Genomic DNA, 25,853 nt, shown 5'->3' with positions numbered 1-25,853 from the left:
TGCCAAGCAGGAGGCATGAAAATCTATAGCTGATTTCCAGCCACTTTTCTGATTATAACCACACTTTTGGGCTCTACAGGGAAGTGCTCATACTCTACAAGAAAGGAAGAGGCTTGAGGTGCAGTGAAGAAGGCAGCTCCTCATGCTAACAACATCTCAAAAGCAGCTTTCAATAAGAAAAACTAAAACATACCAGGCAGCATTCAGAGAAGGATTTTTTAGGAGGCCGTGCAGGAGGGGGCAGTCCCTGATCCCACTCCCAGAAGGCCACTGAGTTCTGATGAAGCAAAAGCTCCTCTGATGGCTTAGAGGAGGCAGATGCCCCAATGGAAGAATAGCCAGAAAGAAAGAGGAGACAAAGGAAAAGAAGCATGCATATGATCCACAGCCAAACAAAAAGAAGAAAGTAAATACATGACAAACTATCAAAAAGGCTCTGATGAGATAGACACACAAAGCAATGTTTAAAATATACTTGCAAAGCCATGCTAGCAAAAATAGCAACAAACATGTACAAGTGCTGTTTTGCTGTGTGTCCATGAAACACTGTTCCAAGCTGCAGTTCATGGGTCCACTCCCAGTCATCCATCTGGTTTTTTTCAGAGGGCAAACTCCCACAGTGGACATTCAGCAAGAATGGCCACAAAACAGCACAAATGTTTTGTTTTTGCTAGTGATATACAAAAGAAACACACGGGCATCAATGGAAGAATATGGCAGAACATCTCGAATGAAGGGTGGGAAACTGAAAAGATGAGAAAGAAATGTATGTGGCTGACATTTAGAAGCTGCATGGGAGCTTCCAGGCTTTAGGCATAAAAAGCCCTCAGAGTTTTAACCTTTCAAATAGGCTCACTCAGTGTCAGGAATCTACATAAGAAAGAGAGAGGAAAAAAAATTCCTTTGAAAAGGAGAAAAGTCCTGCCCCATTCGCCTCTACAGCACTGACATTTATTCAAGGACTTGACTTTTGTGGGGACTTTCACCCTGCCTGAACTTGGTAGCCGCAGCCAGGCAGGCACTGGAGCTCCACTCTCGACATGCAGTAACACAACTGCCTAAATCACCAAATGAGCCATTTATCTGATGACAAAGAGACTGTCTCAACCCAAACTAATAAAAAGATTTTATTCATGTTGTGTGCTTTGGAGTGGTACAACACATACAAGCATCTATCTGGGCCTGTTTAGCCTGGAGAAGAGGAGGCTCAGGGGTGATCTTATTACTGTCTACAACTACCTGAAGGGGCATTGTAGCCAGGTGGGGGGTGGCCTCTTCTCCCAGGCAACCAGCAATAGAACAAGGGGACACAGTCTCAAGTTGTGCCAGGGTAGGTATAGGCTGGATGTTAGGAAGAAGTTCTTCACAGAGAGAGTGATTTCCCATTGGAATGGGCTGCCCAGGGAGGTGGTGGAGGCACCGTCCCTGGAGGTGTTCAAGAAAAGCCTGGATGAGGCACTTAGTGCCATGGTCTAGTTGATTGGCTAGGGCTGGGTGCTAGGTTGGACTGGATGATCTTGGAGGTCTCTTCCAGCCTGGTTGATTCTATGATTCTATGACAAGCAGCATCTAAATGGCTGCTGAGACCCACACAAACTGTATGATAGCCACAAAACTGCCTGAAAAAAATAATACATCATTTATCTGAATCTCAGTTTCTGGACCACAAGCTCATGTCACTTGCACCTACCTCCCTCAAGTCATTGTCGAGCCCGATGTGCTCTGAGTGCTGCCGCAGGCGGTCTTTCCTCCGCTGCGTGGTGGTGCTGCGGCTGGTCCAGCGGCTGGGAAGTCAGAGAGAGAGAGAGAGAGAGGAAACACATGAGTGGAAAAAAATCAGGAGGGAAAGCATGGGTCAGGAGCCAGAGGACACCTGACAAGTTTGCAAAAGTGAAAGCACAAACTTGGACTTTGTGGTCCACATGGGTAGAAAGCTGGTGCCTGACCTCCCCATAGGAAACTGCCTAGCAGGTAAGAGGCCAGCACACACCCAAGGGACAAAAGCCCTGGTAGCAATGTGCCCACTGACTCCCACAGGCGACAGTAAGGTCATGCAGCAATAGTGATGCCACCACAAGGTAAACTGTCCTTAGTTAGCCAACAATACCATTGCTCATTGCATTTCCTGAAGTTCAGTAACAGGTGTTTGTAGGAACAAATGAAATGCAGTATTCTGAGCAGCAGCTTCCAAGATCTCCCTCCTTTGTGAGGAGCACTATTTCTGCTTTCTCCACTGTCCGAGGGACCTCCAGGAATTATGCCAGAGAAACTTGTTATTGTGATAGTACCTGCTGTGATATTGGCCGAACCTATGTCTAATAGGCTGTGTTCAGTTTGGGGCTCTCCAGGTTAAGAGGGACAGGGATCTGCTGGAGAGGGTCCAGCGGAGGGCTACGAGGATGACTAGGGGACAGGAGAGCATGTCTTATGAGGAGAGGCTGAGGGGCCTGGGGCTGTTTAGTCTGGAGAAGAGAAGGCTTAGAGGGGATTTGATAAATGTTGGTAAGTATCTAAGGGCTGGCCAGGACAGCTGGGGGGACAGGCTCTGCTCACTGCTCCATGGGATAGGACAAGGAGCAATTGGGTGCTATCTCATCTGATATCCAGTGTAATTCACAGCATGTTTTTTGCTGGTCATCAAAATTGTTTTAGGGTAACATGATTCAAGGAGAGAGTCTTCTTTCTGCCTCTCCTGGTAAGACCTCACCTTGAATACTGTGTTCAGTTTTGGGCTCCCAGTTTAAGAGGGATCTGCTGAAGAGGGTCCAGTGGAGGACTATGAGGATGACAGGGGGACAGGAGAGCATGGCTTATGAGGAGAGGCTGAGGGACCTGGGGCTGTTTAGTCTGGAGAGGAGAAGACTTAGAAGGGATTTGATAAATGTTGGTAAGTATCTAAGGGCTGGCCAGGACAGCTGGGGGGACAGGCTCTTCTCACTGCTCCCTGGGATAGGACAAGGAGCAATGGGTGTAAGTTGCAGCAAGAGAGGTTCCACCTCAACACAAGGGGGAACTTCTTTACTGTAAGGGTTACAGAGTACTGGCATAGGCTCCCCAGGGAGCTCATGGAGTCTCCTTCTCTGGAGAATTTCAGGGCCTGTCTGGATGTGTTCCTCTGTGATCTGTGTTAGATAGGATTGTCCTGCTCTGGCAGGGGGGTTGGACTTGATCTCTTTGGGTCTCTTCCAACCCCTAACATCCTATAATCCTAAAGGCTTTAAGCTAAACAATATTCATGTTCCTGGGAAATCCCTAGCACCACAGAAAGCCTGTATCTTTTCTACATGTTCCACCATTCCCAGTTGAATTTTTAACTCATCTGAAGCTGCTGTCTGAAAGGAGACACTAGGTAACCAGGTTTGAAACCACGCACCCTTAAAGCTCCCAAGAGTCCAAAATCAGATTCTATAACAAAACACAAACCAAGACAATTCTGTCCCAAAGAATTTCTACTCTGATTGTAGAGTTTCTAATAACAGTGTAGCCTTCTGTCAAATACTTGAAAACAAAAATGGTCAGCCTATGACCATTTCATAGAAACATAGAATCAACCGTGTCGGAAAAGACCTCCAAGATCATCCACTCCAACCTAGCACCCAGCCTTGTATAACCTATCATGCAGCCCTGTACAATCAACTAAACCATGGCACTAAGTGCCTCATCCACTCTTTTCTTGAGCACTTACAGGGACGGTGACTCCACCACCTCCCTGGGCAGCCCATTCCAATGCCAATCACTCTCTCTGCCAACAACTTCCTCCTAACATCCAGCCTAGACCTCCCCTGGCACAACTTGAGGCTGTGTCCCCTTGTTCTGTTGCTGGTTGCCTGCAGAAGAGACCAACCCCACCTGGCTACAGCCTCCCTTCAGGTAGTTGTAGACAGCAATGAGGTCGCCCCTGAGCCTCCTCTTCTCCAGGCTAAACATCCTCAGCTCCCTCAACGTCTTCTCACAGGGCTGTGCTCCAGGCCCCTCACCAGCTTTGTTATCCTTCTCTGGACACCTTCCAGTATCTCAGCATCTCTCTTGAATTGAGGAGCCCAGAACTGGACACAGCACTCAAGGTGTGGCCTGAGCAGTGCTGAGTACAGGGGAAGAATAACCTCCCTTGTCCTGCTGGCCACACTGTTCCTGATCCAGGCCAGGAAGCCATTGGCTCTCTTGCCCACCTGGGCACACTGCTCGCTCATCTTCAGCTACTATCTACCAGTACCCCCAGGTCCCTTTCTGCCTGGCTGCTCTCAGCCACTCTGTCCCCAGCCTGTAGCACTGCTTGGGGTTGTTGTGGCCAAAGTGCAGAACCCTGCACTTGGCCTTGTTAAATCTTGTCCCATTGGCCTCTGCCCACCCATCCAGCCTGTCAAGGACCCTCTGCATGGCTCTCCTACCCTCCAACAGATCCACACCTGCTCCTAGCTTGGTCTCATCTGTAAACTTATGCTGGACTCAATCCCCTTGTCCAGATCATCAGTAAAGATATTGAACAGGACTGTGCCCAGCACTGCAGATCTATACAGAAGGGAGCCTCGAGGTGCTCAGTGAATCTCTCTATGTAGATGGTGTTGGCAAGGACAGCAGTCTCCAGATTCCCAAATCATCTATTTTTGTGTGCATCCCAAACAGAAGATCCAAATAACACCTCAGATCTGAGCTTGGGCAGGGAGGTCTAGATGTATGCAGGTGTATGCCTGGAGGAGAAACCCTTTGCACAGAGTTGGACTCAGGTCCTGATATGTGAAACAAGTGCAGAGAGGAGAACTTGACCCAAAAGCAGTACAGAGATGTGACTCCTGGTAACCAAAACCTCCTATTTACAGAGAGAAGGACTTTGCATACATGTACCTATCTCAATCAATTCCTCCAGTGGGTCTACCAAAAGCCTAATTTTATCTAACCACACAGATGTAAAGGGATAAGATTCAAGGGACCTGTATTTTTTGCAGTCAAATCAAACCCCCTTTCTACCTCCCAAACAGCATCAAGAACATAAGTACAAAGGAAGAAATAAACATCTTGGCCAGCATGTAATTATGATTCAGCACTTCAGCATCCCAGATGAGAAGAAATATATTTTTAAAGCAATGTAGCCTCAAGTCTTCAGTAGCTAAACAACACAGCCCAATAGGTGTCTGCAGCAAATGCTGATACATTCTCAGAGGAATACATTATCGACTTAAGTGTCTTTGCACCTCCTCATATACTGAAAAATATACAGCCCATGAGTTTAATAAGTTGGTTGGTTTTGTATTCAAAAGCAATACCTGCACTTCATTACATGACTGAAGGAGGGGGAAATAAAACTCCACATTTTAATAATCTCAACAAACAGAAATGCAGCAGGAAAAAAACACCCCTTTGAACCAAGGATAGTTTAGCTACATTGAACAGAGGGAAATGAATGCAAGATAAATGCTTGACTTGTGAGTACTGAAAACACTGAAATAGAGATTCTGAATGATGCCTGCACTCCAGTTTACTTAATCTATTACAGGGCACAGCTGTAACATAGTTTGTGCCTTTACACTAAAAAGCTGTGTTTTTATCAAGTCCATCTCATCTGATATCCAGTGTAACTCACAGCATGTTTCTTGCTGGTCATCAAAATTGTTTTAGGGTAACGTGATTCAAGGAGAGAGTCTTCTTTCTGCCTCTCCTGGTGAGACCTCACCTTGAATACTGCGTTCAGTTTTGGGCTCCCCAGTTTAAGAGGGATCTGCTGAAGAGGGTCCAGTGGAGGACTATGAGGATGACAGGGGGACAGGAGGGCATGGCTTATGAGGAGAGGCTGAGGGACGTGGGGCTGTTTAGTCTGGAGAAAAGAAGACTTAGAGGGAATTTGATAAATGTTTATAAACATCTGAAGGCTGCCAGGAGAGGGGGGACAGGCTCTGCTCACTGCTCCCTGGGATAGGACAAGGAGCAATGGGTGTAAGTTGCAGCAGAAGAGGCTCTGCCTCAACACAAGGGGCAACTTCTTTACTGTAAGGGTCACAGAGCACTGGAACAGGCTCCCCAGAGAGGTTGTGGAGTCTCCTTCTCTGGAGACTTTCAAGGCCTGTCTGGATGTGTTCCTCTGTGATCTGTGTTAGATAGGATTGTCCTGCTCTGGAAGGGAGGTTGGACTTGATGATCTCACAGTATCACAGTATCACCAAGGTTGGAAGAGACCTCACACATCATCAAGTCCAACCCTTTACCACAGAGCTCAAGGCCAGACCATGGCACCAAGTGGCACGTCCAATCCTGCCTTGAACAGCCCCAGGGACGGCGACTCCACCACCTCCCCGGGCAGCCCATTCCAGTGTCCAATGACTCTCTCAGTGAAGAACTTTCTCCTCACCTCCAGCCTAAATCTCCCCTGGTGCAGCCTGAGGCTGTGTCCTCTTGTTCTGGTGCTGGCCACCTGAGAGAGGAGAGCAACCTCCTCCTGGCCACAGCCTCCCCTCAGGTAGTTGTAGACAGCAATAAGGTCTGCCCTGAGCCTCCTCTTCTCCAGGCTAACCAATCCCAGCTCCCTCAGCCTCTCCTCGTAGGGCTGTGCTCAAGGCCTCTCCCCAGCCTCGTCGCCCTTCTCTGGACACACTCAAGCATCTCAATGTCCCTTCTAAACTGGGGGGCCCAGAACTGAACACAGCACTCAAGGTGTGGTCTAACCAGTGCAGAGTACAGGGGCAGAATGACCTCCCTGCTCCTGCTGACCACACCATTCCCGATGCAGGCCAGGATGCCACTGGCTCTCTTGGCCACCTGGGCACACTGCTGGCTCATGTTCAGGCAGGTATCAATCAGCACCCCCAGATCCCTCTCTGTTTGGCTGCTCTCCAGCCACTCTGACCCCAGCCTGTATCTCTGCATGGGGTTGTTGTGGCCAAAGTGCAGCACCCTGCACTTGGAGCTATTGAAGCCATCCCCTTGGACTCTGCCCATCTGTCCAGGCGGTCAAGGTCCCACTGCAGAGCCCTTCTGCCCTCCAACTCCGTCACATCTGCCCCCAGCTTGGTGTCATCTGCAAACTTGCATCTCCTTGGGTCCCTTCCAACCCCTAATGTCCTGTTATCCTACCTGGCTCTGGAGACCTTTCATTTCTTGCAAGTTAGTATCATGCTTACATTTCACACGACAGTATGCCAATAACAGATTGGAAAGGTAAGTTATAGATCAAGCATTACTCACATTGTATCTTCCTGCTCTAATGTTTATAGTATTTTCTGAACCCTACACAATGCTTAGAGCTCTCTTCTCCTGCATTTATGCAGTTACTGGAAGATATAAGAATTAGTAGAAGTGCCCCTTGAGGGAACACATCACACCAAAGGTAAAAGCACAATTAAAGCCACAGAATAATTACAATTAATACATCATCATTAAAGCATTTTCAGTTAATTCCAGCCCTGTTATCCATCTGGGAGGACCATCTTTCAGATTGTTAATCAGAACTATTTTAAGCTTACAAATGTAAAGACCATTGAGCACTTATAAAAAAGAGACTTCTGCTCATTAGCTGGAGCACCTACACATAGAGCAAGCTGTGTGCTCCTGCTTCCCCAGCCGCTGAGGTGCTGGGGCACTGGGTGAGCTCTGTGCATTCAGATGCTGCTCTGAATCTTGGGAGATTCTATGATGATCTAATAGCAGATAAGCAGGACTAAGTAGACAAATCTTTTAAAGCCTCTTCTCTAGGCCACACAGGAGTTTTCCAACAAGGATGATTCAATGCTACAATAACCATTTCTGCCCCTCTTGTCGGCAGAGGTTGCATTTTAAGCTACTCCTTCAATCCCTCCAGTCACTCAGTGATTCTAAGGCAAGTATCCATACCACTTCCCTTGGGTTTCCAAAATCCCATGCAGGTGCCTCTCCTGGCCCTGCCTTGTTAATATTGCAGCACTGCAGCTGCCAAAGCAGGGAGGAAAACTGTACTCACACAGGCAAACACAACTGCTTGTTGTCAGTCCTCAGTTTTGGGCTTTTCAGCTGAACTACTACTGCCCATGTCCCTGTGGAGTGGAGACAAAGTCCTCCTGGCTCGTGCCACCTTGGTGGGTGATTTACTCTGGGCTCTCTGGCATCTGGGAATGCATACAGCACTGATGCCCAGCATTAATGCTGCCCAAGTACTCCCTGACCCAAGAAACAGCCTCCCTCCTTTGCTATTTGCCTCCAGAACTATGAGCACAGATGACTGGCATGTTTCATGTGCTCCCTAAAGCAAAGGCATTGCTACAAACACCACATCTCTTGGGACAAGGCAGCTGCAGCTCAGGCACTGCATTTCTGAGAGCCCAGGAACAAGCTGCCTACAGGGAAAAAGGAGAAATGCCTTGTTTTGGTAGTCTGCCTCTATCTAACTCCTATGTCCAAACATGACAGCTCTTCACCTCCAGGGACTGAAAAAAACCCAGTGATGTTCCAAAGGAAGGACCAGGGAGGAAAGTGCTATGTTCAATATAGATAAATAAAATTAAGGGACCTCCAACTAGGACCCTTTTAACCTGAAGACAGTGAAGTCAGTATTGTTTAATACCAAATTTGACTCAACGAGCATAGAAATAGGCTTCAAGAGGTTGGAGGAAAGGTAACAATGACACTTTGAGAAGATAACACTTTACCTGTGAGGCTTGAATGCTGTGATAAAAAATGATGAGGTGGCCAGAATCAAAATTGAGCTATCATGAACCACTGTTATCAGTCTCATATCAGCACTGGCTACGCTGTACTGCAACCATACATACATCTCTCTCTCTCTCTCTCTCCCCCCCAAGTTCTAGTTGACCATGGATTGGCTGACAGGGCAGGGGCTCTGCACACACTGCTCCGTGGTGAGAGGATGAAGGCTCAGAGACTAATGTAACTCCCCCATCTCTGCTGCAGGACTGAACAGAAAAGCTTGGAGTGAACAAAAATGAGCCAAATGCCCTGCAGAGAGTGGTCTTGCACCGATAGGCTGTCTGGTCAGATTATAGGGAGAGATGTGACTGAAAGAGTGGTACCCACAGCCTCCATCTTCTGCAAGAAACAGCAGTAGTGATTTGCCAGTATCACTCCTTAAGCCCTGACAAACCCCTGTCCTAATGTGCTAGTTTGAAGCTAGCTAGAATGTTTTGGTGAGAAGGATTAGATCACAGGCTGTGAAAGAGGAACAGTGCTGATGTCTACTTCACTCAGAGGCTCACTGAGATGTATAAGAACAAAAATCTAAAAATAGATAAGGGAGTTGCACTTCTTGAGGCATTGCCTGAGCTGCACTTCTCTCAAGCCTCTCTGCCATTGCTCTGACTAATCCACTTTGCTTCCTAATCCCCTGGCTGAACCTCCATTCTTCCTTGGGACTGGGGTAAGGTTGAGAGGGGTGGGAGAAGGTGGAAGGGCAGTTGAGAACCCCTCCTGGGGACTCAGGTTTCTGGGAGGGCTGTTGTGTTTCTGTATTACCTTTTACCTTGTATATTTCTGTCTATAACTGTGTATACTGTGAATATCTGCTTGTATATTGTGCTAAGCTGTAAATTATAAGCTTCAATCAAATTTTCAGAGCCAGCTGAGTCTATTTTGGGTGATTTCCCAAGTGTGGGGGGCCATCACACCTAAGTAGTATTTAACTTGCAAACTCCCTTGAGACAGTAATGCTGTGCAAGGAAGAGCAAACAGAACAGAGGATGCAAGAATTCAACACACATTTCTTCCTATGAATTTAAATTCTGCCCAGCTATTTTTAAATGATATATTAGCTGAAAGAAGTTAATTACCCTATTACCACTTTCATATTCTCCCAGGCAACCAGCAATAGAACAAGGGGACACAGTCTCAAGTTGTGCCAGGGTAGGTATAGGCTGGATGTTAGGAAGAAGTTCTTCACAGAGAGAGTGATTTCCCATTGGAATGGGCTGCCCAGGGAGGTGGTGGAGGCACCGTCCCTGGGGGTCTTCAAGAAAAGCCTGGATGAGGCACTTAGTGCCATGGTCTAGTTGATTGGATAGGGCAGGGTGATAGGTTGGACTGGATGATCTTGGAGGTCTCTTCCAACCTGGTTGATTCTATGATTCTATGATAATCATCCAGGTTGGAAGAGACCTCCAAGATCATCCAGTCCAACCTATCCCTCAGCCCTATCCAGTCAACTAGACCATGGCACTAAGTGCCTCATCGACTTTGCACCAGTTGAGCAGAGGATCAGTATTCAGTACAGTCACCCATCAGGTTCCAGGTCCCAGTAGGGCACAATTCTTATTTTAGAAACCATCTTTAAGCACAGATTGCCAGTCACACTTTATGCTTGCAAATGAATGTAACCACAGAAGTGGTTAATGGTTTCATTGTTAGTGGTTTGCAACATTACATTAGCTAATTGATAGCAGCTGCTATAGATTTGCGTACGTAAAAGGTGAGGTTTACTACTCAAAAAGCTGAAATGACATCAGCATTGTCTGTGGATGCCTCATTGCTGATTCATTTCTCACTCATTTAGATGCACTGCAGAGATGCTGCTCTCTGCTACTTGAAAATGCAATTGTATGGCTAGATTTTTAAAGAAAAAGCTTCACTGGTACAGCCAACCTTAAAACAGTACCCAGCAGATGGGGAGGTAGGAAAAACCCTTGGTGATACAAAGCATTTGGTGCAAGAGACAGAACATTTCCCACACAAAAAAATAAATTCATAAACACACAAACACACATACATACCCAAATAAAATATTGTCTTGAAAAGCTCAACCAATGTTAATGGCTGTGAATAAGCAAACAGCAGTCCTATTTTAAAATGAAGAGAACAAGAGCACCAGGCAGATAAATCCTGGGCAGCTCACAACTTATTGTAGAATCACAGAATCAACCAGGTAGGAAGAGACCTCCAAGATTATCCAGTCCAACCTAGCACCCAGCCCTGTTCAATCAACTAGACCATGGCACTCTCTTCAGGTAGTTGTAGACAGCAATGAGGTCACCCCTGAGCCTCCTCTTCTGCAGGCTGCACACCCCCAGCTCCCTCAGCCTCTCCTCACAGGGCTGTGCTCCAGGCCCCTCAGCAGCTTCGTTGCCCTTCTCTAGACACGTTCCAGTGTCTCAACATCTCTCTTGAGTTGAGGGGCCCAGAACTGGACACAGCACTCGAGGTGTGGCCTGACCAGTGCTGGAGTACAAGGGAAGAATAACCTCCCTTGTCCTGCTGGCCACACTGTTCCTGATGCAGGCCAGGATGCCATTGGCTCTCTTGGCCACCTGGGCACACTGCTGGCTCATGTTCAGCTACTATCTACCAGCACCCCCAGGTCCCTTTCTTCCTGGCTGCTCTCAGCCACTCTGTCCCCAGCCTGTAATGCTGCTTGTGGCTGTTGCAGGTGAAGTGTAGAACCCTGCACTTCAAAGTAGGGCATGTTGATGGAGGTCACAGTACAGTACCCACACAAGTAGAGCCACAAATTGCAGCACAACAAAAAAAAAGAGCCAATTTCATACACTCCCAATGCATGGTTTTCACAAATAAATATTGACATAGTGGTGAGATCAGCAAAACACAGCACAGGAGCAAATGCCTGGAGAAAGCAAACCAATTCTTTTGAAATCTGCTTCATGGGTAAGAGCAACACATCACTTGGCTAAAGCCTGAGGCTAGGAGGCCAAGTAGAGCAGTATCTGTGCTTGACTTGGACTGTGCCTTCCTTTAGGGATTCCTGTAGGCCACTAGGACACAGGACAGACAAAACCATGAAGGTCACAGTAAGCTGGGATACAAGTGAGAGGGCTTGAGAGAGACAAGTGGCCAGGCCTGGGAAGAGGAAACAGGCTGGTCAGGGAGGAAGGAAAAAGCAAATCAGGGTTCATATAAAACATGGGAAAACCAGGGCCAAACAAGGGGAAAAGCAGAAAGCATAATTTAAGCAATTTTGTGACTGTGCACCCAAGCAAAACCCTCCTTAGAAAACAAACAGAAATTAAGACAAAATAAAAATCAGTTGAGTTCTTTGCAGGCATTTACTACAAATTGCCAGAATGCAAATAGATTCTCATGCTTGATTTGCAACCACTGTTTTCCTATGCAACGTTTAATCTCATTTATCAAGCTTCTTAGTACAAATTAAGTTACAAGGTAATCAATTGGATTGAAAACACAGCTTGTTTCATTGTTGTAATTTTGCACCATAAGCATATTCACCATCATTTAACAATTAGCTAATCAAAAACCATGAAGTGTTTATGTAGCTTGGCTTTTTGTCATTCAAATTCCTCTCTTGGATCATTGTAAATGCAGCAGCCAGTGGAGCCCCAGTTAGGATTTTAAAAGGCTGGCAGGAAATGAACACAGGGAAGGAAGCAAGAGGGGAATGTGTAGAAATCAGAGTGTGGTGCTGGGGACTGTGAGAAGAAAGGAGGATAACAGACAAACTGGATAAGACACTGCATCCTATTTTCTCCTGGCAGAAGTCACTGCTTTACAAGGCTAGAGCAGTGTGGAAGTGTCACTTTTGAACCCAGAGGAAGATGTAGCTGTTTCTGCAGGGTCAGAAGGTTTTCTTATGACTTCAGAAATTATCAAAGGCCAGTAGGAGTAGGGGAAGTGGAATGGGTTGCCCAGGGAGGTGGTTGAGGCCTTATCTCTGGAGGTGTTTTAAGGCCAGCCTGATCTAGGGTAGGGTGTCCCTGCCCATGACAGGGGGTTAGAACTAGATGATCCTTGTGGTCCCTTCCAACCCTGACCAATTCTATAAGTAATAATGACTCTGTACTGAGGCAGTACTCCAATAGCACGTTCAGTTTTGTGCCCTTCACTGCAAGAAGGACATTGAGGAGTGGATCTTCTCTGGAGTTATTCTTTCCTTGTACTGAGCACTGGTCAGGCCACACCTTGAGTCCTGTGTCCAGTTCTGGGCTCCTCAATTAAAGAGAGATGTTGAGATGCTGAAATTTAGGAATCCCTAAAGGAAGGCACAGTCCAAGTCAAGCACAGATACTGCTCTACTTGGCCTCCTAGCCTCAGGCTTTAGCCAAGTGATGTGTTGCTCTTACCCATGAAGCAGATTTCAAAAGAATTGGTTTGCTTTCTCCAGGCATTTGCTCCTGTGCTGTGTTTTGCTGAGCTCACCACTATGTCAATATTTATTTGTGAAAATCATGCATTGGGAGTTTATGAAATTGGCTCTTTTTTTGTTGTGCTGCAATTTGTGGCTCAACTTGTGTGGGTACTGTACTGTGACCTCCATCAACATGCCCTACTTTGAAGTGCAGGGTTCTACACTTCAGCTGCAACAGCCGCAAGCAGCACTACAGGCTGGGGACAGAGTGGCTGAGAGCAGCCAGGAAGAAAGGGACCTGGGGGTACTGGTAGATAGTAGCTGAAGATGAGGCAGCAGTGTGCCCAGGTGGCCAAGAGAGCCAATGGCATCCTGGCCTGCATCAGGAACAGTGTGGCCAGCAGGACAAGGGAGGTTATTCTTTCCTTGTACTCAGCACTGGTCAGGCCACACCTTGAGTACTGTGTCCAGTTCTGGGCCCCTCAACTCAAGAGAGATGTTGAGACACTGGAACGTGTCTAGAGAAGGGTAATGAAGCTGGTGAGGGGCCTGGAGCACAGCCCTGTGAGGAGAGGCTGAGGGAGCTGGGGGTGTGCAGCCTGGAAAAGAGGAGGCTCAGGGGTTACCTCATTGCTGTCTACAACTACCTGAAGGGATGTTGTAGCCAGGTGGGAGTTGGTCTCTTCTTCCAGGCAAGCAGTAATAGAACAAGGGGACACAGTCTCAAGTTGTGCTACAGGAGGTATAGGCTGGATGTTAGGAGAGAATTCTCCACAGAGAGAGTGATTGGCATTGGAATGGGCTGCCCAGGGAGGTGTTCAAGTCACCAAAGACTGCCATGGTCTAGTTGATTGGATAGGGCTGGATGATCTTGGAGGTCTCTTCCAACCTGATTGATTCTATGATCTCTAAGGCCTTTTCCAGCTTAAATGATTCTATGTCATCAAGCATGCATCTGCAGTCTGAATGCTTGCAAGAATTGAGGCAAATATGAGGAGCTGCTCTCTCAGCTCACAAATGACATGAGATCACAAACGATGAGAGAAAGCAGTAGGCAGTGATGCTGGCTGGGGCCAGAGGAGCACAGGTTCATCCTCTTGTCCAGTCTTTCAGGAGTCCTGAGGAAATGTGGAAGGAGGCAGCAGAATGACAGAAGTAGGGCAAAGCATGCTGCTGTGCATGGCTGCAGGCTGACAGATGAAACCTTATTAGACTTCACTTACATGACAGACTTTGGTGTTCTAACACTTACACGTGGTAATGTGATCAGCATTTGTTTCCAGCTGTGTTTAGGTGCAAATGATTCAATATGACTGTCAACCTTCACACAGTCCCCGAGCCCTGCTCTCCACGTCCAGCAAGGAAGAGCTGCACACCTCCTCTCCCAGACACCATTTTCACCTGTCTAGGTAAACGTTGTTTCCTGGGATAACATGCAATATGATTTGGAATGAAGCCCAAAAGTGCTTGTTCTTTGCACTGTATTTCTAATTTAGATACAAAGCACAATACACCTAACAGACCAGTAACTGACAGAGATGCCTTCAGGGAGCTGCTTGCTTACAGGAACATCTAGATAACATTATGATCTCTAGTCATGTATTTGCTAGTTTATCTGCCCAGAAAGGAAAGCAACAAAAATCTGCCTGCTGGCCAATGAGAACAAGTTTTCATGAAAACAGCTTTGAACTGGAGGACTTGCTACCATCCAGCAGCAACTGGAATGTAAGGCAAGTATACTGCCTTACAACACTGAGGACTAAATTTACTGTGTAGAACTGGAGCCTGCAAAAATAATTCTGCCCTTTCTTTTGAACACACAGAATAGCTACATGGAAATGCCTGGGAATGTAGCTGAAATTCTATCTTGCCTCACCCCCAGACAAGAAGGTCCAGTCCAGCATGCAAGTATAATGTATCTCCAAGAAGCATACAGTGGGAGATTCAAATTAATGCAAAGCTATACTTCAATTGATTTTGTGGACAAGTGAATTATGCTGCACTTGCAAAGAGCATGAAAAGGCTGTCTGTTTTACATGTGGGTGTAAATTCAGCAGAATTACATGTCTTAAATGAGAGAGAGAGTCCTCTGCTGCTCACATAGAAAGTCAGGAAGCAGAAAGATATAAACAGATGGTCTTGAGAATTTCCAATTACAACCCTTTTTGGCAATATACTACTGGATAAATTCCAAACATTTGTCACTTTGACACTGCTTTGTGGTAAGTAATAGGATTTTGGTACTAACAGATCCTGAAACATGCTGCAGTAAGACCAAAACCAGCTATCTAAATTAAGTTTATCACTCCAGGAGTTACAAGTCATGTTTCAGAGTATGTACCAACTAAACAGAAGATTCTGGCATTAAGACAGAAGATATATGCAACTTCAAGCAGGCTGGGGATGCTCACACCATTGTACAACATACAGCTGAAACCCACCATAAGGATAGGAAGCAGCCTGCTAAACACAGCATCCCACAAGGCAAGTTGACTATGTAATGACATGCTCAACTCCACAGCTGCAGGTACCCTATCTTCAGATCAAAGCACAGAACAGAACCCCATTACTCAGAAGACCAAACTGAGTACAAAGCCACATACTCTCCACTCTCACCAAGTTATTATTATAGGTTATTCCAGTGAGAAAACTGAGTAAGAGATATAAAAGCCTTTGGAGCATGTAATAACAAGAAAAGGAGGGGAACAAAGTGAGCACTAATTTAATTCAGCACCATGAGGTGGAGTCTTCAACTTACCCTATTTAGTGAAAGACTGTGAGGAGACAAATTCTAAATTTATTATGGAATGATAGAACTAGAAATCTGAGAAGACATAGGATCCAGCATCCAACAAAAATCAGTACTGAGGAATCCACTCAAAACCAGACCTAATGCTTTCTAATACAGCCCAAACTTTTGACTTCAAAACCACAGCCTATACAAACCACAAATGGAGATAGTTGCCAGAGTTCATTGGGCTGGTTGGAAGCCATCCAAAATCAGGACTACTGTGATGTGGATCTTCTATGAGAAATCAGCTTTCAAATCCAGAAAGTACAACCTGTGCTTACTTGTTATTGGTGGGTCCTGTTGCCAAGACATCCGACTGCAGCTTTGGGAAAAATCCTTGCTCATATTTCCCTTGGCCTATCTTCATATCAAGTAAATGGGGGTGGATAGCTGTGTGATCAATCTTCATCAGCCGCTGCTCGATGGATTGGGCTGAAAATGAGTCACAGGTGAACAACCAGGTTAGCAAACCACCTAAAGAAACATGCTCCAGTATCAGGAGTGGTCATGCTTTGACTCCTGAAAACACTCTAAAAAGTTAAATAATGACTTCAGAGTCAGAAATCTGTCAGAAGTGAGGAAATAGCTGTTACTTTGTTATTTTGCTTTTAGTTTTATCACCAACACGACTAACATTGGCACAAATGAGTTAACTGTTAAGCAAGCAGGTGTTTACATGGATCATGAATTGGCAAAGAGCACTGTGATCTTTCCCTGCAATTTGATGTTTGCCTTTAATGCTTCTTCAGCAGGATGGACACCTCTGAGGCCAGCTGCAATTCTCTGCAGGGTTGGGCACTTTGTTTAACCCCCGACAAGTTTCCCTGGGCAGATGTGTTCGGCTACAATACCTAAGGGATTGTTTAGCCTGGAGAAGAAGAGGCTCAGAGGGGACCACACTGCTGTCTACAACTACCTGAAGGGAGGCTGTAGCCAGGTGGGGTTGGTCTCTTCTGCCAGACAACCAGCAATAGAACAAGGGGACACAGCCTCAAATTGTGCTACAGGAGGTATAGACTGGATGTTAGGAGGGAGTTCTCCACAGAGAGAGTGATTGGCATTGGAATGGGCTGCCCAGGGAGGTGGTGGAGGCACCATCCCTGGGGGTCTTCAAGCAAAGCCTGGATGAGGCACTTAGTGCCATGGTCTGGTTGACTGGATTGGGCTGGGTTGGATTGGTTGATCTTAGAGGTCTCTTCCAACCTGGTTGATTTTATGATTCTAAGTTTTGCCAACATCTGGCACCTACAATGAAATTAGATATGCAAACACCTGGCACCTATCTTGAAATTAGATATGCTGTTGCTGGATGACAGGTTGTCAAAAAGCATGACAAAGGCCTGAGAATCATCAAAAAGATGAACAGATGCTTGGAAACATGAGAGGCTACAGCAAGACAAGAAAGGGGTCCCCAGGAATCTTAGCTCCACTGAGATTAAGGTGGTTCAGTTGGTTTGCTTCAAAAGTGCAAGCATTTCATCTCAACTCTTGAGCAGAAAGAAAATAAAATCTGTCACCCTCTCAACACTGAGTCAGATGCACTGCAAAAGAGATGGGAAAGGAGGTGTGTGGGGGAAATCAGCATTTAATTGGCAGTTTGAATATTCAGCTCTTTGTAGCCCATCCATTAATGTGCAAGCACGTTCCTCTCAGCTTATCACGACTAGCAAAGATGTGGAAGGTAACTTTAATTTTCCATTTCTCAAGAACAACACAGCACTCATTTCCTATTTCATAAAGCTGTGACAGAAAAGAAACAGCCACAAGATTTACATACATTACCATTAGAAACAGCAGGAGTTTCCCCCCCACACCTAAAAAAAACCCAAAAGTAGCTGCATATGATTTCAATTTGGAGAAAAGGACTGGGTAGTGTGGGGTGAGAGGGTCTGAAGGATTCCAAAACCAGTAGGTTAAACACATAGGTGCTGGATCATAGGTGCTAGGGTCACATATATTGTGAATAGTAAGTATGAAGGAAAGTTTGTATTACTATCAGTTTGCTGCTTTTCACAAGACAGAAAATGAGGTTCCGGTGCCACAATATCTACCAAAACTAGACGCTGGATAGACAGTCGACCTGTAAATTAGAATGGGTTTTAGAGAGAAGTAAAGCAGACATGGGATTTCTATTTCTGCCACACTTGGAGCAAGTAAAATACTCTGAAAGAATTAAACCAAACCCCCCCAGAAGAAATGTGCTTGCCCCCATTCATATGTCCCAACAAATTTAAGAGTATTGGAAATCAATCACATCCTTGCACAGTAAGACACTCAGGTATGGTTTGAAAATGCCTGCTGCTGTAATGGGAATAAATCCAAGTCTTCAGTACACAGCATATATTCATTAACACTGAGCAGCTGGAGATGCTAAATATGCTTGGGACATAAACTTGTGTGGCATTGCCTGCTGCTCTAACCAAATGGCATAAGGCAAATAAAGGTCTTTTTTGGGAAAGGGGAAGACAAAGGCCAGTGGAGGAGACACTAGGATTTGGCTCTTTGGTGCAGTTGGGGCAGGTACCACCACTGTGGTGAAGGAAAGCTCTCGTGGTGATGGAGCAGGAGCTGCCTGAAACAAGAGACAGCAAGACTAGCTCCATGGTTTGGTTTGCATTTATTAGAGGATCTGGGCTATGAAAGCTTGAAGGGAAAATAAAGGCTCATGCTGGTTTTGGTGTTTAAAAGCCTGGTGAATGTTTTGCCTAGAGAAAATAAAGACACTGCTGAGTCCTCCTCTGGTAGCTCTGGGGCTTCGTCACCAGCTGGAATGATCAGATGACAGAGGACCTACATTTCTTTGTGGCTGACACTGTACTTTTGAATATTTTACTAACCAGTCTGAACGTACCTGCTTCTTTCAACGTGCTGCATTTCTGGTAGTTGGATGTCCGCAGTGCGGGGGCTCTGACATTGTATAGCCTTAACTTCTCAATTCGGGAGTCAAACACTCGCAGAAAAGGGTCCTTCTCTTCCCACTGGGAGATTATCTTATTGTCTATGAAGGTTGCAAACATCTGAGTTTCGATGAAGTGTGAAAGGAATGGGAGGTAAGGCTCAGGTTGGTCCGAAAGGAAGGAAGCCTGAAATACAGAACAGCTCATTAGTGGCACGTTCCCATCCATGATGAGCAGACCTGTGGCAGAGAAATGATCTGGCAGCCAATGGAAAGGCTTGGGACAAGGCTTTGCCAACACAAAAACACCTCTCAGGTTGGGCAGGATCCAGCTAGAAAGAGGGTTAAGCTCATGGACCACCTCTTTAGTCATGACTGTGAGATATTATTAAGGTGTCTTCTCCCAGACAACCAGCAATAGAACAAGGGGACACAGTCTCAAGCTGTGCTGGGGGAAGTATAGGCTGGATGTTAGGAGGAAGTTCTTCACAGAGAGAGTGATTGGTGTTGGAATGGGCTGCCCAGGGAGGTGGTGGAGGTGTTCAGGATAAGCCTGGATGAGGCACTTAGTGCCACGGTCTAGTTGACTGGATAGGGCTGGGTGCTAGGTTGGAGTGGATGATCTTGAAGGTCTCTTCCAAACTGGTTGATTCTATGATTCTATATCAAGAGGTGTACAATGCTCTTTGGCTAATATTCTGTAGTGAAGCTAAAATGGACAACTAATCATGAAATTCCAAGCAAAACTGAGCTTGTGTCCAAGTCTAACTGAGCTCTGAAACCCCCTACTGTAGCAGTCCATTTTATTATATCATAATAGTGTAGATTGCCTCATCAACCCCCTCCTCTTGAATGCTGCACTGTTCATTGCCTGAATACAAACAAAAGCAATAAAAGGCGTGGCAGCATTTTTTTTAAATGAAAAATTGACTCAAATCAATATTTAGTCTGTTTCTGACTGTTTAACCCTGTAATATTCTCCTTGGAGAAGAGCTTGTATCTGACAAATCTGATGGCTGTGAGTGCTGTCTACTTTGCAAAGTCACTTTTAAACATTTCTCATTCTTTTTTTTCTGGCTTACAGACTATTTATTTCCCCATTTCTAATCTCAGATTCCTTTTTACTCTTGTGTATACATTACCAGAAAATCATAACAGTACTCTTCTGCCTTAATGATGTAATAACCTTGTGCAGGACACTACCCATTAAGAAAACACTTAGATCAGGAAACAAGAGGCTCGATTTTGTTTTTGTCTTGTGTGTGCACCTCTCCTCTCAGCAAACAAAGAAAGATAAAAGTCACTTTCCATTACTACCCCTCCACCAAACCCACAGGAGAAGCCCCATCAGCTGGGCAGTAACCTGCCAGCTTGGTTTGTGCAAGTCAGGACAGCTCTGACTGGCTCAGTGGATCTGCACCAATTGACTTTGGCAGGCAATCTGGCCCTGTGTAAGTGAAACAGACAAATCTCTCGGTGAGGCGGATGAAGAACAGCAGATTAAAGAGTACCTATATATGCAGAGGCTATATATACACTTATTACAGCTATCCTCTCTCCCTCCTGAAAGCACTTTCAGATTAAAAAAACGAGTATATGGCTATCTTTACTTTGTCAAAGTTTTGCATTTGTTCCCTGTTTGTCAGCCACGACTCCATGTCAGGAGCAGCCTGAATGACGAAAGCCTCGTAGTCTGCAAACATCTGTGTGAAGCGGTTGGCAAAAACCTCCCGAAGCTGCACGTTAAGTTTGTAGTCCCTCAGCTCCATTTCCTCACAGGACACTTTCCCATCCTTCTCCTTCTCTGTGAGGGGAGCTGTGATGGCCATTTTTTCCATCATCACGCCTGTTCTTTTGGCGAGGGCTTGCAGGCGGGCGATTGTCTCGTTGCCTTTCAGCAGCTCGTACATGTTGAGGGCATTGCCAGGGATGTTCCCATTTTTCTTGTCGTTCACCAAGTCACTGAGAACCAAGTTCTTGAGTTTGGTGGCACTGTCACTGCAGTGCAGGTTACCCTCAGGTGGGATGCCAAACTGCAGGAGAACCTCAGAGATTTCCTGGATAAACTCCAGCTTGTTGGGGAACTGGGGAAATTCCTCTGGCAGCTCGATGAAATGGTTATCAATGTCTACAAAGCACAAGTTTGCCTGAAATACAAAGAGAAGTTTTAAAACAGACACTCAGAACTGAATTTGGCTCCTCTGCTAAGCAGTCCTATTTTCCCAGGGTGATCCAGACCAAAACAAAAGTAAAAGCACACACATGCAGGAGAATTAAGCTGTGTGATCTAGCCTGTGACATTTCAGATTTCAGTTAAGCTGGGGACCAACTAGACAGCAACGATTTAATGAGCAAATAAAGCTTTCTGCCCACTCCTCTCCTCTGGGACTTGCATGTCCCACATGCCCCACTACAAGATTTCATACCACCTCCCAGACTAGCCAAGGACACGACAGCAAGCAGCAAGTGCAGCACCACTTTGCAGCCCACATAAATACTATTTATGTGAATTATTACATCTCAAGGATACATTTATTTTACCAGAAGCCAGCTGCATGAACCCTCTGTAGATGTGCTACCAAGGAACAAGATACTCAGTGGGAAAGATGCTGCTGCTATGAGCAAAGAAAGAAGATCTTCTACAAAAGAAGATCCTATGCAAATATTCTGTGATTACATCTGAATAGCTTGTCCACTGGAGGTCAAGCTCTTATTTCCTTACTCCTCTCTACCTCTACCCTCTGTTTCCATGGAGGCTTTTAATTCTGGAAATTTCTCTCCCCAAGATTTAAAGAGAGTGCTCTTATATAGCTTTGCTATGAATGGAGATGGATCTCAGCCCATAAGATTAAAGCTAAGTGAAGACATGAATCTAGCAGGCCAGATACTTTTACTAGGAAAGTGTCAATAGGAGGATGGAAGAACCCTACATAAGAAATAATTACATGCCAAATGCACCCTCAGGAATAATAGCAGAATGAAAAACAGTAATTCATCTTCTGAGCTGTGGCTCACATCCAAAATTCACTGAGTAAAATCTTAAATCAGGTCAGGTTCCCAAGGTGCTGAGCTCTGCTGGGTTTTACCCTGACATAAAGCTGCAAAATCAGAGATGCAGAAGGCCACAGGGCAGCAGCAGGTCTTTGTTAGCCTGACTCAGCCATTAACACAGCTCCTCTCTCCTCTCCAAAGCACTTTTACTGTTGTTTACTTCTCATCAAACACTGTAGACTTACTTTCAGCTTATATGGGCAGAAAGGACTTAATTTCCTCCTTTTCTGAAAAGATTTTCAGCAGGACAATGCATTCCATAGCAAATACACTTAGAATACATTATATATTTCCAGGACATGTTTGACATTAATCACATTTCACCCTGATATTTTAAAGGGTATTGGGATTCATTTGGTGAAGCAGAAGTGTCCCTTTAGTCCACTTCTTCATAATAAATTTGACCTGTACAAAGAAAACCATTTTTAAACAATTTGCTTTTCTTAACTATGCAGCTCTTACAGAGTGGTGGTATGCACTGGTACTGTTCTTTAGCTCAAGGACTGTCTTCTTATCTATCAATATTTCATTTCAAAGGCTTTTTAATTTCAGCTCTGCATATCATTTACAACATTTGAAAAATGAGATTTAGATTCAGAAAACCCTGGGGGAATTGGTCTCACTTCTCTCTTCAACAACATCTGATGATTAAAGTGAATGCAGAGAGATTAGTAACCTTAAGACAGCATGATGGCCACTTGTTAGAATTTTTATCTCTAGCAAACAAATGGTTTCTATTTAGAGCAAGAGCCTGAAAAGCTAGCCCCTGGCCTGAACAATACAGGAATGCTCAAGTGAGCAGCACTTCATCACTGCTTGCATGTTGAAGGATTTGATGTCTTTTATTGTCTACAGAAATGTGAGATTCAAGATCTTTCCAGTTCAATGCCCCCTTCTTTCTTTCCTTTTCCTGGTCATAAATGCTGATTATTTTTCACTCATTTGTTAAATATCTTAATGGGCCTGTGGTTTCCACCCCACTATTACTCATCCCTGACTGGCAATATTTAATTTGTTATTCTAGCAATACTGCAAGCCTGTCACATTAAAATTTTCATTTAAGGAAAATGACAGCTTAATCTGCTAACTAACAGCACATGACTAATAACTTTAAAAATCACAGTAATTATGTAATATTAGCATGCTTTTACTGAAAAGTGTAGCTAGATTTCTGTTTTGTTTCCATGCCAATGCAAATTTCATGCAACTAGGTCATTGTATCCACGAGGTAAGACTTGATCTGCACTACTATATGCCACAGAAGGCTAAGAATCAGTCACCTTCATCAAAGACTTATGAAAGACCTTTATTAAAAACCAAATTATCCTTGTTCTGTGTCTATTTCCACAGACTTAATGCCCCTTCTCCCCACCCACCCCTGCATATTTTTCTATGCTGCTGCTCATAGAATTATGCAAGGCTTTGGGTTGCAAGGGATCCTTAAAGGTCACCTAATCCAATCCTTCTGCAGTTAGCAGGGACTTCTTCAACTAGATCAGGTCACTCAGACACCTGTCCAATCTGACCTTGAATGTTGCCACGGATGATGCATTTCCCACCTCTCTGGGCAATTTGTTCCAGTATTTCACCACCCTCATAGCAAAAAAAAATCTTCCTTATGTCTAGGCTAAGTTACCTTCCTTTAGTTTAAAATCATTACTTCTTACTCTATAGCAACAGACCCTGCTCAAATGATTGTTCCCATTTTTCTTAGAGATTTCCTTCAAGTACTGAGAGGCCACAATAAGGTGGAGCCTTCTCTTCTCCAGGCTGAGCAACCCCGACTCTCTCAGCCTTTCATCATAGGAGTGGTATGCAAACTCTCTGATCATTTCTGTGGCCCTCCTTGGGACCCATTCCAACAGGTCCAAATTTTTCTTGTATTGAGGACTCCAGAACACAGCACTCCACAAGAGGTCCCACCAGCTCTGACTTGCCTTCTCAGTAAAAGCATCTATTTTCAAGCCTTAGGGCCTCTGCACACAGGAAAGGTCCCCACACGGAGCTGAGCGCAGCACCAGGACCATCACGAGATATCATGACAAAGAGCTATTCTTTGGTTCTCACTGATTTTAAGAAGAAATCCAAGTGAGAACATGGCATGTTTGAGAGATAGGTCCAGCCACTGCTTCAGGAGCAGGCAGACAAGCTAGTTCTATCCCAAAGTCTTTACAGCACAGACAGTGATCAGTGCCCAGGTTAAAATGTGAAGCAGTTTTAATCATCTTGGTCAAACTCTGAGTAGCAAAAATTTCTCTACCACTGATGTTTTCAGCACCTAGACTAGGAGGACCACCTAACTTTCCTTTTTTTTTTTTTTAACTCCGTAGAAAATGTAATAGACCAGGGAAAATCCAAGCCATTGAGCAAGACATGGGCTCCCTGGTGGGTGGAATGTGGCTGACAGGAGAGGGCAGGCTTCTCAGCAGCATTGGGAAGACAGGGATGGGTTTATACCATCTAGGAAATACATCTGACATGCAAATTCCCAAAGATCATCCCTGAATGAGACGCTCCTGAGTGCTCTGTCAATAAGACTGGGACACTGACAAAGAGTAACAAAACCTGGTGACTCATGTGATGTAGGGAAAGCAGAGAAATTTTCATGGTCACAGCAAGAAGCAGAGAGAGAAGCATTTAAAGAGCCATGCAATTAGCAGCACTCATTAAATTCAGAAATAGATCAGAAGGGCTCTGAAGACTTCCTCCACTACCTCACTCCTGACAGCAAACAGTCTTCGTGGTGCTAGAGAAGCTTCATAGCATTGAACATAGCATCTCCCAGCACAGATTTGTGCAAACATGGATAACACAACTCAGCTGCGCCCCCAAAGGCAGAGACTGACCTCCTGAGGCAGCTCCAGCTTGGACCGATCAGTTCCCTCCTTAGACTGCAGCCCCATAAGGTAGGGAACAGGAGCATCCAGAAAATGCAGGAGAGAGGCAGGAAGGATGGGGACATAGACATGCTGCCACTGAAATGGGAACAGAAGTGTCGTGATCCCCTCTGCCACTGTCATCAGACGCTGATAATCTGGAGGAAGGAAGAGAGAGTGACATTAAATTATCTTCCTGTATTTTGCTTTTGAAATAGGATTGGCAAGGACATGGGTGACAAAGCAAGGCAAACCCCATGTTTACATGGTAAGGTGTTATTCTGAAAATAAGATAGTGCTTCAAAACTTCACCCCCAGGAAGACATTTCTGAGCATAAATATTCATATCTTACAAAGTTCTATTCCATCATTAAATTCATTTATTAAAAGGATAACAAAAGTTGTCTCTATAGTACAGTATAATAACACTCATTCCATTTAAAATATATCTATATATATATTTAATGGAAAAAGAGCAGAGAAAAGTGAATTTCAGGAAAACATTACTGCCTCTAAGGCTGAGTGTGCTTTCCAGGAGAGCCACCTCAGCCACATGCCAGCAGAAGCTCATATTCCCTAAGTATTTAAGACCACTGGTTTGAAGCAAAATCCAAACAGAAACCTAATATAGTTCTCAAAAATGTTCTGCACAGCTAAAACATTTACACTGCATTATTGTCCCAAATTTGTCTTTAATCCACTGGTTTATTGCTTTGCAATGTTTTGGTTCAAGCAAACATGACATGGTGCCATATCATAGAATCATTGAATCAACCAGGTTGGAAAAGACCTCCAAGATCATCCACTCCAACCTATCCCCCAGCCCTATCCAGTCAACCAGACCATGGCACCAAGTGCCTCAGCCAGTCTTTTCTTGAAGACCTCCGGGGACGGCGCCTCCACCACCTCCCTGGGCAGCCCATTCCAGTGCCAATCACTCTCTCTGTGAAGAACTTCTTCCTAACATCCAGCCTCTACCTTCCCCAGCACAACTTGAGACTGTGTCCCCTTGTTCTGTTGCTGGCTGCCTGGGAGAAGAGACCAACCCCCACTTGGCTACAACCTCCCTTTAGGTAGTTGTAGACAGCAATGAGGTCACCCCGGAGCCTCCTCTTCTCCAGGCTGCACACCCCCAGCTCCCTCAGCCTCTCCTCATAGGGTTTGTGTTCCAGAGCTTTCACCAGCCTTGCCGCCCTTCTCTGGGCACATTCCAGTATCTGAACATCTTTCTTGAAT

At 45.2% G+C, this 25,853-nt stretch overlaps 1 protein-coding gene across 2 annotated transcripts in view; it reads right to left on the bottom strand.

The window, feature by feature from the left end:
- DENND5B (DENN domain containing 5B) overlaps positions 1-25,853 on the bottom strand; it is a 141,307-nt gene that overhangs the window by 28,207 nt on the left and 87,247 nt on the right. For both annotated transcript variants that reach the window (XM_064155788.1, XM_064155790.1), the window contains 5 exons: positions 24,588-24,775; positions 20,301-20,837; positions 18,646-18,877; positions 16,076-16,226; positions 1,691-1,784 (listed from right to left, as the gene is read on the bottom strand). In XM_064155788.1, coding sequence (XP_064011858.1) covers positions 1,691-1,784; positions 16,076-16,226; positions 18,646-18,877; positions 20,301-20,837; positions 24,588-24,775 — 1,202 coding nt within the window. The remainder of the gene's footprint in view (positions 1-1,690; positions 1,785-16,075; positions 16,227-18,645; positions 18,878-20,300; positions 20,838-24,587; positions 24,776-25,853) is intronic.

Source organism: Pogoniulus pusillus, chromosome 15, assembly GCF_015220805.1.
Source record: "Pogoniulus pusillus isolate bPogPus1 chromosome 15, bPogPus1.pri, whole genome shotgun sequence".
NCBI lineage: Eukaryota > Metazoa > Chordata > Aves > Piciformes > Lybiidae > Pogoniulus > Pogoniulus pusillus.
The sequence above is the reverse complement of the archived record's forward strand: the minus strand, read 5'-3'. Positions and strand labels throughout refer to the sequence as shown.